At 34.5% G+C, this 19,620-nt stretch overlaps 1 protein-coding gene across 1 annotated transcript; it reads right to left on the bottom strand.

The window, feature by feature from the left end:
- Positions 1–2,458: 2,458 nt before the first annotated feature.
- On the bottom strand, positions 2,459–18,215 carry LOC140775757 (BTB/POZ and MATH domain-containing protein 1-like). Its single transcript, XM_073119173.1, has 4 exons — positions 17,478–18,215; positions 9,545–9,893; positions 7,352–7,628; positions 2,459–2,861 (listed from the first exon to the last, which is right to left on the bottom strand). The coding sequence occupies exons 1-4, from the start codon at positions 17,927–17,929 to the stop codon at positions 2,686–2,688; spliced, it is 1,254 nt and encodes a 417-aa protein (XP_072975274.1). The 5' UTR covers positions 17,930–18,215; the 3' UTR covers positions 2,459–2,685.
- Positions 18,216–19,620: the final 1,405 nt, after the last annotated feature.

Here is a 19,620-nt window from a genome sequence, read left to right as displayed (position 1 = left end):
AGCAAGACTGAGAGGAACAAAGTCGTTTGGATCGACGAGTTGTTTTGTGAGTCAGTCTTGTAACTACTAATATTCTAGTGATTGGTTTTGATCCGAATTTGGATCCATGGTTTTTTCCCGTTTTGGTTTTTCCACGTTAAAATCTTGGTGTTTATCTCTACTTTCGTTTTTAATATTTCTTCCGATTTTTACTTAAGCGAACGAACGATATCATTGCCTAAAGGTTAGATATGTCTAGGGGTTTTTTCAAATATGAAACATTTTGAAGGGTTTAATTAACAAAAAAAATGGCATTTGTTTTAACAAGATACATTTGGCCCTTCGAGCTAGTGAATCAGAAGCCACAATCAAGGCTGATCGGTGGATATAATATATATATATATATATATATATATATATATTATATCCACCGGTCAGCCTTATATATTTCAATGCGAGTCCCTCTTGTAAGCTACAAACTTGATAACAATTCCTAAGTCAAATGTTTAAATCAACAAGGCAACCATTAAAGTTCTGCCAATTATTTGGTACAAGGATCTAATACCCGTCCCACAGGGGAATGCCAGTGAGGTAACACAATATAACAATAGCATAGCGCAAGAACAAGCAAGTTTCAAGTCAACTAGTTCTTATGTATTTGGAGAGAGAACATCATATCCATCTGCCACTAGAAAAATATTGCACTGTACCATAAATAAGTATATGACAAACAATGCCTTTTTCGTGTGAGGTTATATCCGGACGCGTCATTATTAGTTTATTACCTGACTACTGTCCCTTCCCATACAACACGTCAAAGAAGTATTCCTCTTTCTTCTCATTCTTCCCTTCCTATACAACACGTTAAGAAGTATTCCTCTTTCTTCTCATAAGAATGATATGTATAAAGAACAAGGTAGCAATTTCCACCATGAAATTTACCAATCTCCTTCTCCCCTTGGCAATGCCATTAATGAGCCAAACCTGATAGGATATGCATGAATTAACTTTTAAAGAAAGCTAATGCTACCTGCTACTTTTCCTCCTCCTTTTCTTTGTGATATTCAAGCTAAATCAACGCCAAGCTGTGCAAGATAGTATGTACTATGCATTACTGAAGTTTCACAAATTTGACAAAATTTCCTCCAAACTGAGATGCACCATGAAATTCTTATACATAACTGAGAATAAATTAAATGACAACTCTTATGTCAAAAAAGTACACATCAAAATTACCAAAAATTAATAGATCTGATACTCACCAATTTTCGGGTGTTAATAATGCCTCTACTAGTTAGGGTTTCAAAGAAGAAGGAGAAGGAGCAGGAGGAGAGACCTAAGAGTATCGGGAGGAAGAAGAAAATAAAACGAGAAAGGAGGAAACGAGATGAGGAAGTTAAATTTATTGAAGAAGAAGAAGAAGAAGAAGAAGAAGGAGAAGAGGGTCATTTGTCTTAAGTCAGGTGAGATTGTGATCTCACTTAAGTGATTAAGCATTTCATTGCCTTGAAACGGTGAAGAGTTTAGCGTTTTCCTTTTAAGATGCTCACTAGTTACGTGTTTATTTTGCAACTCAACTACTCGGGCTTTGGCACGAGGGAAAACAAATCATTAGGTTTTAGAAAACCTTGCTGAAAACGCTTATCTTATTAGCATTTTACTAAACTGCAGTTCACTGGTAAGTCGTTGAACTGTTCCGCCTTTTAATTAGCTATTGTTTAGTTTAGCGTTTATTTAGTATTACACCAATATAAAACTGTAACGCGCGAGAAGGAAAGTTCTTGGGTCCATTGGAACCCTGCTAAAAACACTTGTTAGCGTTTTACTTTTAATAAGTCACTGAACTTTTTGGTGTTTTAAGTAAGACGCTGTTAAGATCAGCATTTATTCACTATTACACTGCTAAAAAACCTTGGCAAAACTCGATAAAAACGCTCAACTTTTGAGCGTCTTATGTTAATGAAAACACTTAACTACTGATTGATGAGCATCTTAACAGCCAATAATCACCGCTAAACCACAACTAGAAATCGAATAGGGTAACTATTGGTAAATGCTAAACTGGTCAGCATTTCTTTCTGCAATGAAAATGCTGAACACTTCAACAGTTTACCTAAAAGAGTAAAACGCCAAACACAAAAGCGTTTTCATCAAGGCTACAACTAATCTGACCACTTTTATTAATCTGACCCCTCTTGGTAATAAGTTTGGGCAGTAATCTATTTCTATAAATTAAATTTCAAAGAGTGCTATTTCGGTCAAAATCTCCAGAGCAAAGAAGGGAGTTGTTGTCACAGCTGTCTCGACCACAGTAGAGCAATGCAGCCAGGCCCGCAAAATTAAGTCTCTAACAAGAGTGAAAAGATAGGGCTAGCGCAATCAGAGCAGAGCCATCCTTATAACACCGTCCAATTTCTGTGAAATGTATAAGCACTTCTCCAACATCTTGAAAATTATATGAAATCAGACATGCAAGGTGTGAACAATAATACAATTCAGATATATCAGTTACTGAAATATATATATTAGCATGTCTACAGAACAGCAGTAACAGTTAATAAGCTAAGACATACAAACAGTTGCACATACACTACAACAATTGAAACTTGGTACTAGAAAAAGCACCACTAAGAGAAACTCTTTACATGAGAAGAAGACAAATCAAAGAACAACAAGCCTCCCAGTAAGCTTCTAGGGTAGTACACGCTATATCCTTGGCTTTACACGCCTTCCATTTGCATCACCGCCATCAAGTGCTTCATTTACATACAAGCAAGGGGTGACAGAATGTTCTCCCACCTTGGCCACGTACTCCAGAAGCTCAGTCAAAACAGGGGGGCAACTTAGCTTCAAATATTCAAATCCATCAGTTTGCATCACAGCTGCAGGACCCATAAAAACAGTGATTACAAAATATACATGCTAATAAAAGCAAAAGATGTTCTGAAAGAAACTACATAAGTACTTGACAAAAAACAGTCAATCAAACAAATGAACTCCACAAGAAGCTTGCAATTCAATAAAATTTGAGTCACATTCCTGATCTCATAATAACCAGACTGTATGTCCTTATGTATTCCTGATCACCAAATGAAGCACACTATGACTTTTGTTCAAAGGTTGCCAACAGATCTAAAGATGTCTCTTCCAAGCCTTTTGTTCCAAATCCTAATCTGCACTCCATCCTTGAACTTCCTTTCCTCAACAAATCTTAAGGTTGTAATTGATATCAAGATTCGAAGTAAGTCGGGCCCAATCAGTTCAGAAAACCTAAGGTTGGCCACTACTTTGGCCCAAATTCAAGTCCAACTTTAGCTTGAATTAACCTGAGCTAAGCTTCATATAGAGTTAATAAATTACATTCACAGCAATCTAGTAAACAGTTACTATGTTAATATGAATATGCTAATGCTTGCTTTGATGATGAGCCGTATGACTGGCAACCATACTTGTAATTGTTGGTAATGCTGAATTGATCAGCTTATCACAAGTTGGTGCCAAAAACATCTTGACAACCTTAAAAATTGGTTAGTGGTGTAAACAAGAAAATGTTGCAAACCATCTATATTAAATACATTTTCAAAACAATAAGGAGAAATATCATATAATCACACTTCCAATATCTGTATATGTTCCATCCAACCACAGATGCCGGAATGCTAGGTATGCATGTCCTCTCCTGGCATGTAGCAGAAACTTTGTCAGCTCAAACAAAGAAGTCACATCTCTAAATTATTGACATACTAACTGCAATCTTTATCTAGACTATTGCCAAACTGACTGTAATCATTTTCTACTAGTGAGAATCCTACCATAGCACCTTCTACTTCTAATGGGCAATGAACAAACTCAGAATCATTCAACTTTTCCCACAGGGAAGCTTCAAACCCAAAGATCTTAAGCAAGCAACCTAACAGAATAACTCAAATAAAGTATCTTGCTCACTCCGAGCTAAAAGTACCTACAAATAATTATCAGGACTTAAGAATGTCATTCTCTTTCTGTCACTACATTTTATCAATGTTTTTTTATAGTTCAAAGATTTTTCTTATTTAGAAAGTACACTTGGAGGTTTTGATTAGTTAATATGTTAGCTTTAAAGAAAACAAAAGATAATAGAAGCCATTCACACCTATAAATGTCAGTGTTTTTAAAGCAGTTTTGGGGCCGCAATGGCGGGGCGACCGGCCATGGCAGCGTGCTGGCCACCCAGCTAAGCTGTTTGGCATCGGCGTAGGCAGCCTGCCACCTTTGCGGACCACCTAGGCGCTAAAAAGCACTAGGCGGGCCAGGCGGACTGGATAGCCCAATAAGGAGACCTCACACTTTGGCCCGCTAGCTAGTGACGTGAATCGAAGCAGGTTGGAAGCAAGTCGGATTTATTTTAAGCAAATCGGGTTTAATAACTAACCACTATATTTTTAAAAAAAATCTGCTCTCTCTCTCTCTTGCTGCTCTCTCTTCAATTGATTGCAAAAACACCGAATCGGCCGATCCCGATTATGGATTTGACTCGGATCCAACCCAGGGACATCGAATATTCATGTCCCCAAGCCAAGCTAGACCACTTTTTCAATTTTTTTACTTTACCTTTTTATTCTCTCTCATTCTCACTTTCACTCAATTCTCATTTTCTTAAAATCCTCACTTTTTCTAAGTTCTAACAAAGAGATCTATAGCTCTAACAAAAATTCCGACGAACTCTGGCTACGCAAATCTATCTCCGGTGAACTCCGACGAACTCCGGTATATAACTTTATAATTTTATTAAAAAAATTTCTTTCAGTTTTTTAATTTCTTTTACTCTCTCTTCTTTCTTCCTTCACTACATCATAATTTTTCTTTTTTTTTTGTTCTCTCTCTCTCTCTCTCTCTCTCTCTCTCTCTCTCTCTAATATTTCTTCCTTTTCTTCTCTTTATTCTTTACTGATTTTTTTTCCACATAATAACTTTCTAAAATCCAAATTTTCTTCGCTGAATTTACAAAAATTGTAACTAAATATTTGCTGAATTATTTAATTTGCTGAAATTATCATTAAAGATTTAATGAATTATTTAATTTGCTGAAATTAAAATTAAATATCTGCTGAATTATTTAATTTGCTGAAATTGAGATTAAATATTTGCTGAATTACTTAATCTACTGAAACTGAGATTAAATAGTTGCTGAAATTGAAATTAAAAATCTGCTGAATTATTTAATTTGCTGAAATTAAGATTAAATACTTGCTGAAATTAAAATTAAATATCTGCTGAATTTTTAATTCGCTAAAATTGAGATTAAATATTTGCTGAATTATTTAATTTGCTGAAATTGAGATTAAATAGCTGCTGGAATTAAAATTAATTATCTGCTGAATTATTTAATTTGCTGAACGTAAGATTAAATATTTGCTGAAATTGAAATTAAATATCTACTGAATTTTTAATTTGCTGAAATTGAGATTAAATATTTGCTGAAATTGAAATTAAATATCTGCTGAATTATTTAATTTGCTGAAATTGAGATTAAATATTTGCTAAATTATTTAATTTGCTGAAATTAAGAGTAAATATTTGCTAAATTATATTTTTAATGTGATCTCTGTTTAGGTGTTTACATTAAAATTAAAATAGCTTCATAAGAAAAATCACAAGATACAGACATTGGCTAGCAACATTGCGTTACTCTTAGTCAAGACAAAAAGCATGTCAAATACAATTGGCGTGAAAAGGAAATGAGTGGCGGTGTCAGCCGATTGAAAAAACACTTGGCTGAAAGACAAAGAAATGTAACAGCTTGTACTCTAGTTTCGAAGTCAAAAGAGAAATGTTGGCTCATCTAATAGGCAAAAGAAAAGGATAAATAAGCTGCACAAAAAAGAGAGTCAATGATTCGTCAAAAATTGATGTATGACCATAAAAATATCGATGATGATAACAGTGAGCAAAGTAGAGAGGATAAGGAGAAGAGACAAATGAAAAAGGCAATGAAAATGGCTACACAATGTAGCTTAGATTTTCCTATCGCAAACACCTACATGGAATAGGTGATTTGTGAGGTTTGTCCCCTTCGGCATCTACCAACTGATTGCTATCATCCACAAGCAGCATTACTAGTATCCAAACGTTAAGAGTAAGAAACTCAATATTTGAAATCCTAGAAGACATACCTTTCAGAGGGGTCTATAGGATTAGCCTAATATTTCATAAAGATTATTTCTTATCATAGTAGGTCAGTTGTTGACACAAAATAGATCGAAAGAGTTGGAAACTAGTATCATCTTCTCACATCTTCTCCCTTCTCTTTCTTCCCAAGTCCTTTACCACTACTTAATTAAATATGTTACTTTAAAGCTAACTTAACTCAGTCTCTTCTCTTGCTAGAATGATTCTGTACAGATCAGTTCTTATTATAGTAGTCCAATTAATAAGCAAAATAGATGAATCAGAGTTGGGATTTATTTAGTTGTAACTTCTTGAATCTTCTTTCTTTCTAACACTGGGTGTGCTGCAACTATACTAGTTCCAGGAATTCAAACGAACAATGTATATGCACCTTCTAATATTACCACTACAACATTTAATTGGTTTGACATTTTGCCCCGAAATGGAAGCTTCCAAAACTTATCCAGAAAGAAGGCCGAATGTTCAGGACTGAAACCAACAGGGTTTCTGGTTCTGACCTTTGTTTCCAGAGGTTGTAGTCTGAAACTGATCCATTTCAGCCTAAATTTTCCAGTACTTTTAGGGGACAAAACCAATATCCAACCTTCGAAAAACACTATTAGTTTTCCTTTTTTATTTTTTCACCCTACAATTGCTAATGTTGAGCAGGTATTTTGCAGCATCAGCCTTTTCTCTCCAATTCTACCAAGACTGTGTAAGTCTCAAAATTATTTTGATTTGTTCCTTAAATTTTGCAAAATAATGCTTCATCATTTGTAAGTATTAAAACAAGGGCACAAAATTGCAGAAGTCTAAAGAACAAAATAGGATGTTTGCAACAATGCTCTAGCATTAGTTAGTGAGATTTTGCAACTAGAAGGGCAAGAATCAACAAAGATTGTTCCAACCTCAACAAAAATACCACAATACCCTTCCGAATGTGTTTTGCCCCAAAAACTTGGGAGAAAAGTGATTAGAGCTATTTATAACCATAAAAAAAGTTGGAACATCAAAAAATTACTGGATATATGTTTGTTTTCTCCGTGCATCTCTCAAGAGTTTAAACAATATAAATTGGTAAAGGAGACAATTTTGGGAAATCAGAAATCTACTTACCCTTATTAATTTCAGTAATTCTAATTTAAAATTAGAGCAAATAACAACATGTAGAAGAAAATTCCTACATCAAACAATTAATCTAAGTTGATAAATAGTTCTACTTTACCTCTCAAATTTTCAGGTAGGGCGACAAATTTTAAGCAAACAGACTTAAGCTGATAACAATGATGTTGCTCAGCCAATGCCAAAGTGGTCGCAACTGTGTTTATAGCGACATCCTCACATAGCTTAACTTCGCATAGTAACTTAAGTCTTTCCAATGCATAGCGATCTGCAGCTGCAAGTAAATGCTGGGCCATTAAAGTGGACATCCATTTTGTGTTCAGACCAGTAAGCTCTTCCATGTCAGGCAATGAATCCCAGTAAATATAATGAAGTAAGGCCTACATAGTAAAAGAAAAAATAATCAGTTTGAGCTATCAAATAGCATATTTATATGACCACAATATCACAATTGTTGTATACACAAATTTAAAATAAACAAGCTGTCGCAACTAATTTATATTTTTTCACCAATGGAAGAGAGGAGTTAAGAACATAAAGCAAAAAAGAATCCAACTTCAACTAACGGGAAGTGTAAATCACTTATGACTTATAAACTGACCAGCACTAAAACCGAGAATGACTGTTTTATTCAAAATGATTCGAGGGAAACACTTGTTGAAGCAAACCTTGGGGAAAGTCTCTGCACTAGATTTCAATACCATATACATATTTATCTTAAAAAGAACAAAAACCCAATTATGATAGGCTACGGAATGATTTCTTCAAAATCTGAATTTATTGCAAGAAGCAGTCCACAACCGAGGATAAATATTCACCAAATATTCTCCCGCAGTCAAAAAATTACGAAACCAAATGGAATCGATCCGTAACTCTCTGATCTACGTTTTTTATATTTACGCCCTCCGCAAATACGAACTGCAACTGGGACGAAAACACGTTATAGTGCGGATAATGATGGTGTTGACGATTAAAATAGATGTTAGGGTTATGGATGATAATGGAGATGAGGATAGACGGTTAATATTATTTAAGTGATAAAGATGAAGAGAAAGAAATGGTCAAGATCTCAAAGAAGAGGGAGAACTCGACAGACAATGGAGATTAGAAATTATGAGAGATCTTGCCAACGGTGAAGGTGGTAGGTTGGTGAAGAGGGAGGAAGGAGATTAGGGTACAAAGAAGATAGAGAGGCAAGAAACCAATAATCCAATAGCATAATGATTTTGGCTGCCATCCATACCTTTATAGAGGCTAACCAACAAGCTAAAATAACAATTATTAACCCTAATTCTAATGGACTCCCACCGATCGCATTCGAACGCACCCTATCGCATTTGAACGCGCAAAAGACGTTCTCTGTCGATGCGAACGCGATGTAGGCGTTCGAACGCGCATTTCACTTTCTCTATTTTTGCGAATCTGATTCAGACGTTCGCAAAGCCATTCGAACGTGCCCCCAACCGCGTTCGAACGCAACCTACAGAAATTTTATTTTAATGAAAACAAATAACTAATGCAATAAGAAAATACTCTAACTAAATATATTATATTACTGTATTTCTTTGCAGATGATATCAAAATATGAACTTGAAGCTATTTGCACTGATGCCGAATTAAGTTCCATACAATACATGGTTCCCAATTTAAGTTCCATGCATCGCACGCAGGGGAATCAAGAAGATATACACATATGATGTTTTATATTATATTATTCTTGAGTTGACAGACCAATCAAATCAACACTTCGCAATTAGTATAACCAATAAATATTTTCTTCTTTTTAATTTTGCAATTTTTTGTTCTCTACCAAGGTAGACATGAAATTATCAGTTCCAACTCATTGTCAGGCCAATACCTACTAAGTTAGGATTCAAAAAGTATTCTTATGCACCCTTCTTGCCATAACCCAGTCAACAAAGTAGAGGAGAAGCAACACAAAACTGCCCTAATACACAAACTAAACCTGATTTTCACAGCTTCTTTATGATGGGGAAAATGATGGAAGTATGAAATCCATCTTCAACAAGAGAATCAAGGTGGTGCTAGTGCTCAGTTCTTACTACTTTCAAAGAGTGTGGCCCACCAAAGAAAGTTAAATGTTACTGATTAAAATGTTTTTAGTCAGGTTGATAGTTAAGTGAGACAAAGGAGGCTCAGGAAAACAAACTTCAGAAAAGAAAAGAAAAAACAGATCTTATTTCTCAACTTAAAAACCAAAGGACCAAAACAATGTTGCAATTCATTGAGAATTATGACCAAACTGAACATGTTGAACATAATTAAATTGAATAACCTTAAAAACTGGAGCCTCCATATCTTCAACTGTTATGCACTGCATGTTCTTGTCCTTCATTGGACCAAAAAGCTGCGCTCTAAAGACAGGTGACCTAGCTGCAAGTACCAACTTATGAGCAGCAAAAGTCTCACCATCAACTTCAAAAGTTACATCAGTTCCTTTTCCACATTCCATAAGCTGGCCAATCTCCCGAGCTAAGTTCGAGGGTGGCACTGGTATGGTGTATATCTTAGGTCCTTCAGTACGTGATCTAACAACACCAACACTACAATTAACTGAGAGGCAATCATCTTTAAGATAATCTGATGTCTCCAAGGCAGTTCTTTTGAAAAAACGCTTGTAACCCCTGCATGATTCGACAATAAAAATAAGGTACCTTATAACCACATCTAGGAAGATATAATATGTTACTTGGCAAATTCCAAGATATAAAGCATAATAGAACAGAGTCAAGCACGTTGTCACCAAAATAAATAAATAAATTCGTAAAAGTAACTAAATGATAGAAAGATATATATTCATAGACAATATTATATTTTTTTCCTTGACCCTTCAACCAGTTCTGGAAAGCATAGTATAACAGAAAGATACAGAACTTGCATAAAATAGTTCGAACATAAACAACTGGCAATAACTTAATGAAGTAATGAACAGCAGACTATCCCAAAATAGAGGGAACTGAAAAACAAAGAACAAAGGACAAAGAAGAGCCAGAAGTTCCAGGTGTAGCCTTCCAATTCCCTCTCAATCGACTGTTAGACCAAAAAGATCACTCCAACTAGCTTATTAGTAGCATTATTCTCATGTACCGACCAGACTATCAGATGCACACCTCACATTCTGCTCAGAAAGCAGTAAGGAATGAGGAAACATCCAGGGTGGGTTAAATTACATGTTCAGTATTGTGCACCTGAGATTTGCATAAACTCATAAAGGGCATGAAAGTAACAAGATATCTACATAGATGGATAAAGCCACTTTGATTATATACATTGCAATCATTAACATTCCTCAATCCATGATTGTGTGATGTTAGTCAATAGATAACTAACATAGTTGGAAGCGTGAGGATGCAAATTATAACAATATGTAACCAAGAAAATTAGAACCAAGAAAAAAAAAAAAGATGATAACTGAAACACACGATAACAAACTTAGTTATACTATGATGCTGAATATCTAGCAGAAATTCTTTTGGTGTGCTCTCTACATAGAGTTCTTCCAAGGAAACACATGTCAAACTCAACAAAAAAACAATTGGTTAACTTTGTCTAGTTCATCCTTTCCCCTAGCAGCAGAGTCTGAAACTGCATCAAGAACAATAAGCAATTTCCTTATTCCAATCTTTCCTTTCTCTTCTTCAGAAAAAGAAACTCACCAAATAGCATATATTAAGCAAATTCTTAGTTTCGGCTGGCTCAAACTTCACCTAGCAACAGAGCCAAAATATGCATTAAGAATGACAAGCAGGCAGCTTTATTTTCTAAAAATTCCTTTTATATACATTGTATTTGACCCTATAAAAGCTAAAAGCATATATAGGAATAGGTAGCAAATGAGCTGCAGTGCATTGAAAAAGAGCCTGCCTAGGCACCGGCCTTGGTGGGGGCCACCCATGGGCTGGACCCCAAACACTATAAGGCAGTTTTTTGGTGGCCACCTTTGCTAGGCTTTGCGCCTAACAGGCCAAGTGGACCACTGCCTTTGCGCTTAGCAGACTTTGTGGGCCGCCTCCATAAGCTAGACAGTTGAGCCACCTTGGCGAGATAACAGGTCAAGTCAGGCTAGCAGGTCAGGTTTAGTGACCTCCGGTTGGGCTGTGTTGGTGAGATAATGAGTCAAGTCGGGCCAGCGGGCAGCGGAAGTGGGTCAGGTTCAGTGACCTACCACTTAAATTAAAAAAATAAATAAATCTCATTCACAGTTCCACTCATCGATCAAGCCCTAGTCCTCTCTCACAAGCTCTCTCCTCTCTCCAGCGGCCATGGCAGGCTGTGGTAAGAGGTATGGTCTCTCACTTTACTCTTTCATTCTCTCTCTCTCTCATTCCCACTCTCTCTCTCTCTCTCTCGCTACCCCCACTAATGGCCACTATCGGTGGGAGTACCTAATGCCCTCTTCCTCTGCCCCACTAGAAGAAAATGCCAAACTGGGAAGCTTCTGCACTCGAGCACCGAAGATTGATCGGGCTTCCACCTATCTCCTCTCGCGACCTCTCCATTCGTGTTCGGTGCTAGAAACAAGATGTTGATAGCAGAATCCTAATTTGATTTTTCATGCAATTCTTTTAGTAGTGTAAGGTAAATTTTGCAAGATGCTATTGCTTACGAATCCAAGTTTCGACTAATCTTGAGCCGAACTGGCATAAATGGATCGGGATCCACCATAGCCGATCAAAATTCATAGATGAAACCAGTCTAGACTGGTTTCGACCTAGTATTGGCATGATCGAACGATACCCGATCCGCTTGAGTCGGGATTGTTTGATACAAGTCCAATCTATTAGTACGGGTCAGATCTGAGAAGGATCCAACACGTATTTAACTTGGGAACATCAAATAATTGACGCCCCTAGTATCTTCTCTCTTTTCTCTCTCTTTCCTCTCTCTTTCTCTCGTTCTCTATCCCTCCCATGTCCTAAACCGGCAACACCCAAGACAGATCTTGGCAATCTCGTCATCCAACGACATCCTCTGATCAAATATCCAGCAAGCTAGACCTCTGGCGGCACATGCCGATGTGAAGCCTATTTTTTTAACTTTTTTTCTATTTCTAATCAATCATTATCAATCAATTTTAGTTATTTTATTATTATGTATATTCTTACTAAAATGATAACTTATTCATCAATCAACCATGATGCAGAATTTATCAGAGACAAAAAAAAGAAAATGGATCATCTCAAGCTCAACATGATTACAGTCTGATAAAAAAAGGACTCCAATCTATAGATAGCCAGACATTAAAAGAGGTGTGCTCACAAGATGAAATAAATTCATCATCATTATCATCATATCAATCACACCCATCAAAGCCATAATACCCTTATTATACTTCATATCCACAATCCGCATATGCTTATGATTTGCTTGCGCCAGTATCGATTGCTCACATGCATTTTAATATCTATATCATATCATAAAAGACAATTTATATTTGAATTGAAGACTATGTGAGATGTTACAATGAGCAATACTATCAATAAATGAGCTTTAAAAATTATCAACAGTTATTCTTGTACCGACATATGAAGTATTTATTCTCCTCGCCTTTCTACATTCAACTAGATATTATGTATTGAATGTTATTATATGTTTAATTATATTATGAAACACTCAATCATATTATAGAGTGTTAAATCATAATATTAGTTTTAATAAATATATTCAATTATGTATTGAATAATATTTATTCTAACTATTGCTATACGTTTAATAAAATAGGTCATTTATAAAAATAATTTAAAGACAAAGGACTATAATATAGGTTTTTAATACATATATTTAAATAAAAAACCAAAAAATAAAGTGTCGAAGACCCAAAAACATCTCTAATATTCTAAATTTTTTTTATTAAAAATACGTTAAAGGCATGCCACTAGCAGATGAGGGCGGGCTAACCAGCACGTGCTGTGCTGATAGTGGCACGACATGGTTGATAACCCTTATTATCGTATTATGGTGGATGCAACACAATCAAAAAAATTTGGTGTTCTCTCAGTTCAAATAATATTGCTACTAAATATCTTGAATCACAGATAGATAAACTTTGTACTTACATTAAGACATTTAAAAAGTATCATGATAAATTTAGTTGTATACTGATATGTAATGAGTAGAGTACAAAAAATAGAAAAAATATAATTAATTTCTTAGGAAACTCAAGCATGAGGACAATATTTTTAAAGTCTGTGAATGCTACTGCTCATTTCAAAAGTCCAAATTATTTTTTTTGTATTTGATGAATTATGTAGTAAAAAATATAAGTGAAAAAAAAAAATAGTCCAAGTAGTTACTAATTATAGACAAATTATAAGATTGCTAGAAAATTACTTATGATGAAAAGACATCATGTTAGAAGATATTTTCAAAGATGCTGAAATGGTTATACATGAAGGTCGGAAATTGACAAACTTTATAAATAAGCATGGCTAAATTCTTAATTTGCTTAGATAGATTACTAGTGGTATGAAAATCATCAGACCAAGCATTACTAAAATTGTCTCTCATTTTCTAGCATTGAAAATTAAGAACATAAAACCTAAATATCAAATATTATGTGAAACTTTAAAAAACACAGTTCTTGAAAATATATTTTAAGATAGTATTACAATTACTATTGTAGTATTTGAGCCTCTTTTTAAGGTATTACGATTTGTAGATAGTGATAATAAGTCTGAAATAAGTTTTTTATATAAGACTATTACATACCAAAGAAGACCATTAAAAAAAATATGAGCAAACATTACATGAAGTGGTAGAAATTGGTTGACTCTAGGTCAAACAAACAATAGCATCAATATATACAAACTACTACTAAGCAAGCTTTTAATTTACTAATCTATTTTTATTTATAAATATTTTAAAATTTGAATGCTTACAAGTTTCAAATTACAATTCTATAGGGTATTCTTTTCATTCAAGATTCCAATGCTCTACAAATGTTACTAATAATGACATTCATAAATAAATTATTTACGATAGAAAAGTGAGTTATAATTCAATTAAAATAATTTTATTACTACTTATTAAGTTTCATCAGTATCTTATAAAATATATGCAATAATATAGAGAGATATTGAATTTGACACCAATAACAAAGATTATATTAAATCAAATTGTGTCTCTATCACAATGTGAAGGAAATTGAACTATTTTCTTCTTAATCCACACCAAAATACATAATCGATTGACAATGAAGAAATTAGATAATTTAGTTGCTTACCATTATAATATGAGATTGCGAGAAAGAAAATTAAAAAGGAAGGTTGAAAATGATCGGCCAATTAATTTCAATTATTTTTTTAATAAATAATATCCTTTGACTCCATGGATTAGAGAAGTTGAGAACAGATTATTAAATAATAAAGATAACCCATGGTTAAATAAGACATTGGGGGAGACCACGATAAGGATAGAGAATGCTTTGAGTCGTTCGACAGAGAGAAAAAATACATCTACAAGTACCAGTAATAACTCTAATGATCCTAATGATACACTGGATGGTGAGATTGTCTTTTCCACATTTGTTGAGGAAAGTAAAGGACGTATTGAGATTGACGACTGAGAAACTAAGAATATACATACACATCATCAACATTGTTATGAAGATATTGCTCCCTATGATTATAGTACATTAAATATTCATTGTTTGGAGCTATCACAAGATCTATATACTGATTATTATTCTCCTCGGTATCTTCAATATTCTCCTCATCATCCTCAAATACAAGATCTGCATGCAGATTATCATCTTCCTCAAACACAATTAGATCCATTTAATATTAGTATAATGCAATCATTCTTTAGAGCACCAAGCCTTAGACATCAATACTTACAAATTTAAAGTGATTACGATGACGATAATCTTAGAAATCTATAAGAGCCAGTTTGGTATTCATCAGAGTTTTGAAAAAATTAATACAATATTTTAGTTTTTAGGCTTCATATGTGAGTAATTATCATTTCCTTATTTTTACTATCATTTTTTCTAAATTATTTAAAAAAATCTTGTATTTTTAAATAATATTTAGAATTTTACATAACTAAAAGATAATTTAATCCAATATGGGCAGCCGATAAGTACCATTTTTTCAAACAGTTGATTTCGATCTCGATACTAAGTTTCAAAACCTTGCTATTGTTAAATTTGCTATAACTTGAATGAGATGAATCCAAGTATGGAATCAAGAAATATAAAAAAATTATATATATATGTATAGTACATATTATATATCATTTTTTTTTATAAATAAAAAATGCTAGGCCTTATAGGCCCCATATACTATCAAAGAGTTATGCAATGAGTGGACACCTATATACTATGAGCTTCTTTCAAAACATTAATGTGTTCCGACCTAATTAGATATTAGTGAGAATCTAAAAAGTGCAATTCGAATATGGGTGTGTATATCATTTGACTACAAGTGTGTGGTTGTCGAGAAGTGAAAGTGATCTTGGGAAGCAAAAGTTCCTAGAAAATACTTCCTAACAAGAACTTTCTAATATTTGGTGGGGCATAAAATGTGTGAGATTGAAACCGTGAGTTTTTTTACTTTTTATTGGTTGAGAAAAATGAAGAGTTGAAGTTAGAACTTCAAAACAAAAACAAAAGGATTTGATTACATTTATACCCCTCTTAGTTCATTGTCAGTATGCATACCTTTTAAATTTTATATTTATGTCCTTTTAAAGCCATACCTTTCAATAATTAGTTTGGTTTAAGAGGTGTTTAGAAAAAAGTTTTAAAAGGCATCCATGTGAAAAAACCAAAGGTTTTAAAAGAGATAAACATTACCATTAATTTTAAATGGGTACACATGTAAAAAAAACAGATTTTAGAAGGATATACATGCTGGAAAAAATTGAAATAAAAATAAAATGAGTTATTTTAGGAACTTAGTGATCACATGTTTTGCATGTGAATAGGAATTAGAGTTAGAAAGTGGACTCTCCCTTCTCCAGAAAGAAAATGGATTTAGTTAAAAATATGAAACTCCTACAATTTAAGGAAAGTAAGACAAGTCATTTCCCAAGTCACTTCCTCCAACCAAACAATAGAAAATGGGGCAATTCCTACACCGACCAACTTTACTTCCCTTGTTTCTCTAGACCAAACACGCCTTATTAGGAAAGGCGAAAACTTTCATATTCTCATTATAGCTGTATTAGATATGATACTAGGTGAATACTTCCATATATATACTAGATACTCCAACATACGTATTGAATACTTCCTTAAAATATCTAATATTTTTAAAATTAAAAAATAATGTTGTGGATACTTTTCAGATACTTGTTAGATACTTCTTGGATACTTTCAAGAATCTTATCAATCAATTTGAAGGAGACTATTATCTTCTATTTCTTATCATATCTAGGAGGTTTCTCTTTATGAATTTGGTTATTTTATGATCTATATTTGGAAACCATGCTGCAGTAGTCAATTTCTTCTAATCTATAGACTGAATTCATTTGTTACATCATAGTTAGTAATGTACTACATAATGTACTGGACCTCTGTTATGAATGGTAGTTCTTTTGATAGATATATTGGAGGTTTTCTTACATAAACTATCATACTCTACAACAAAATATAATTCCTCAAATAAAAAAAATATAAGTGCACAAGTTTACTAGTTAGGCAAAAATATATACATATATGACGTTTGTTCCAAAGCTTAATCTATCTTTCTTTTTCAAGATTAGTCATATTGGTGTATCTGTATCATATTGTATCATATTCCGTTAGGTTGACCAAGATATCCACTAATCCACATCTGAAATAGTGCACCAAAAAATCCAAGCCTAATACAAGATATGCGACAGGCAGGCCTCCCGTCTTTTCCTCCATCACATGTGACTTTCCCTCTGAAAACAGCAGTGTCAAATTCACAAATGAGTCCTCATCTTAGTTCCCCATGACCATACACTAGCTGCATGAACATCATCAAAAACCTAACGATTCTATCTGGAATTCATAGCTAAAAATCCTACTCTCTCAAGTTTCCCAAGATACTACCTTCTTTCGCGTTATGAAAAATTGATATTCTGAAGAGTCTGATCCAAAATCTGAAAAGCTAAAGAATGATGACTATGAAAGGAACTACTCAAAAATTTATCGTCTAACCACCATGCAGAGCATCACAACTATCTAATCCCAACAAACAAGAGAAGAGATCAATCAAGAGGGAAAGGAACCCCTAACATACCACATGCTTCCACGGTACTTGAGGGTGTAGGGCCCGCCCTCGAGCGACCGCCCAAAGTGGGTGTGCACCTTGTGCTGCCCCTTGCCGCTCTGGTCGAGCAGCGTTAGCTCGAAGAGAGCTCGCACGTCAGTGCCCTCGCTCGCCAGTGCAATGAACAGCGACACGTAAGCCGCGTTGTCCTCTGCGCTCTTCCCATCCGGGTAGAAGTATATCGCCCACTCGTATCCCCCCACCGTGAAAGTGTCCGACGCGATGTACTTCCCGATCCCGATCCCCTTCGACAGCGAGTACCCCGTGATCTTGAAGTGGTGCGAACCGTTCACCGTCTCCGTCACCGACGTCGACGCAGTCTCCACCGGCGGCTGCGGCGCAGACGACGACGACGAGGAGAAGGGGCACGAAGGGAACGGTCTCGGGGAGGCTCCGCCGCGGCAAACCCTGCCGACGCCCATTAAAGCAATTTCTTGGCGAATCGGGTGAAATTGATCGAGAGCTTTGCTCGAAGACTGGATCTTTAAGGCAAATCTCGAGGAATTCGGTACGAAATTTTCTAGGGTTTGTATTGGGAGATCAGAATCGGGGTTCTCGGTGGGGGGGTTTGGGAGAGAAGGGCGGGGCAGGTGGGAAAGGAAAGGAAGGAAATATAAAGAGATGAACCGAGAGATCGAGAGAGAGAGAGAGAGAAACTGGTTGGGATTTGGGGAATTTAAAATGGTCAGGGAGACGGATTTAGAAAGCAACGGAATCTTCGATGCATTCGACTCCTCTCTCCTTTCATTCTAAAACGGCTGCTAAGGGGCGACGACACCCGTGGAAAGTATTGGGTTCCGGTTAATGTAGATTAGGAACCCGATCCGGTAAGAAGTTAGTATTATTGCATTATTATCAGGAGGCGAAGCCGAGTCTGAATATAAAGCGAGTTCAATCTCAGATTAATCACATTTTTACCCTTCAGCTATCACTCTTAAATAATTAAACTTTTTAACTATAATGGGTTATTTGCACCGAAAATTCACTTGTTTTTTTATTTGACAAACCACGTCATTTTCGGTTTTCTTTACACTTGAAGTTTTTTTCTTATTTTCTTCTAACTTTGCCCTTTCTGTATTTGAATACCGTTGCCCCATCGCAAAGACCGCAATTATTAACTTGAAATAAAAAAGTAATATTTTTATTATCTTCATTCGTACTTAAAAAAACGAAAAAGGATTTTGCTAGGGGATATCTGTCATAGCCATCATCTTCTTCTACTCTAGAGTTTTCACTTCATCGATCGTGTCCCTCCCCAAAATCTCATCTAAGGTTCCCTTTAAAAGTATTCTGCATCATCAGTAAGTAAGCAAAATCTTTTGGTTCGTTTTTTCAACTAGTAGCATTGAGTTCTTTGTTTAAAATTTTTCTCTTAAATTATTGCCGGAGTTCTTTATTTTTGTCTGAATTCTACAGTGAAGATTTTTTTCAATTTATAAGGATTTGTGGGGCTATTTATTTAAAAATCTCTCTTAATTTCGTGGGACCATCGTTCTTTTAGTGAATGTGAGAGATATGAACATTTGTAATATAATATTATTGTTGCTTTTTCAATTACATTACCAAAGTTTATTTACAAAATTCGTCCTTATAATTTTTGTTTCGTTGTTTATTTTACCTTGTTAATTAGGTTTTGCAGTTTATTAACAAAATTTGTCATTGCTATTATATAGATTTCGCAGTTTATTAATAAAATTCGTCCTTCTTGTTTATTTAAATTTCGTAGTTTATTGACAAAATTCATCCTTGTTATTTTACTTTTGTAGTTTATTGATAAAATTCATCATTGTTGTTAATTAGGTTTCATACTTTATTGACAAAATTCATCTTGTTGTTACTTTGGTTTCGTAGTTTATTAACAAAATTTATCTTTTTGTCATTTTGATTTCGTAGTTTATTAACAAAATTCATCTTTTTTATTATTTTGGTTTTGCAGTTTAGTGGCAAAATTTGTCATTGTTATTAATTAGGTTTCGCATTTTATTGAAAAAATTCATCCTTGTTGTTATTTAAATTTTATAGTTTATTAACAAAATTTGTCCTTATTAATTATGTTTTATAGTTTATTGACAAAATTCGTCCTTGTTGTTATTTAAGTTTTGTAATTTATTGA

This window comes from Typha angustifolia, chromosome 14 (assembly GCF_048772165.1).
Source record: "Typha angustifolia cultivar Huaian chromosome 14, ASM4877216v1, whole genome shotgun sequence".
NCBI lineage: Eukaryota > Viridiplantae > Streptophyta > Magnoliopsida > Poales > Typhaceae > Typha > Typha angustifolia.
The sequence above is the reverse complement of the archived record's forward strand: the minus strand, read 5'-3'. Positions and strand labels throughout refer to the sequence as shown.

Bases quoted from the DNA above. Each gene is read 5' to 3' on its own strand.
- LOC140775757 (XM_073119173.1), bottom strand. From the start codon at position 17,929: ATGGGCGTCGGCAGGGTTTGCCGCGGCGGAGCCTCCCCGAGACCGTTC. The intron at 9,894-17,477 runs GTATGTTAGGGG...CGAATCATGCAG, and splicing joins AAGTACCGTGGAAGCATGTG to GGGTTACAAGCGTTTTTTCA. The intron at 2,862-7,351 runs GTAAAGTAGAAC...TGGGTCCTGCAG, and splicing joins CCTACCTGAAAATTTGAGAG to CTGTGATGCAAACTGATGGA.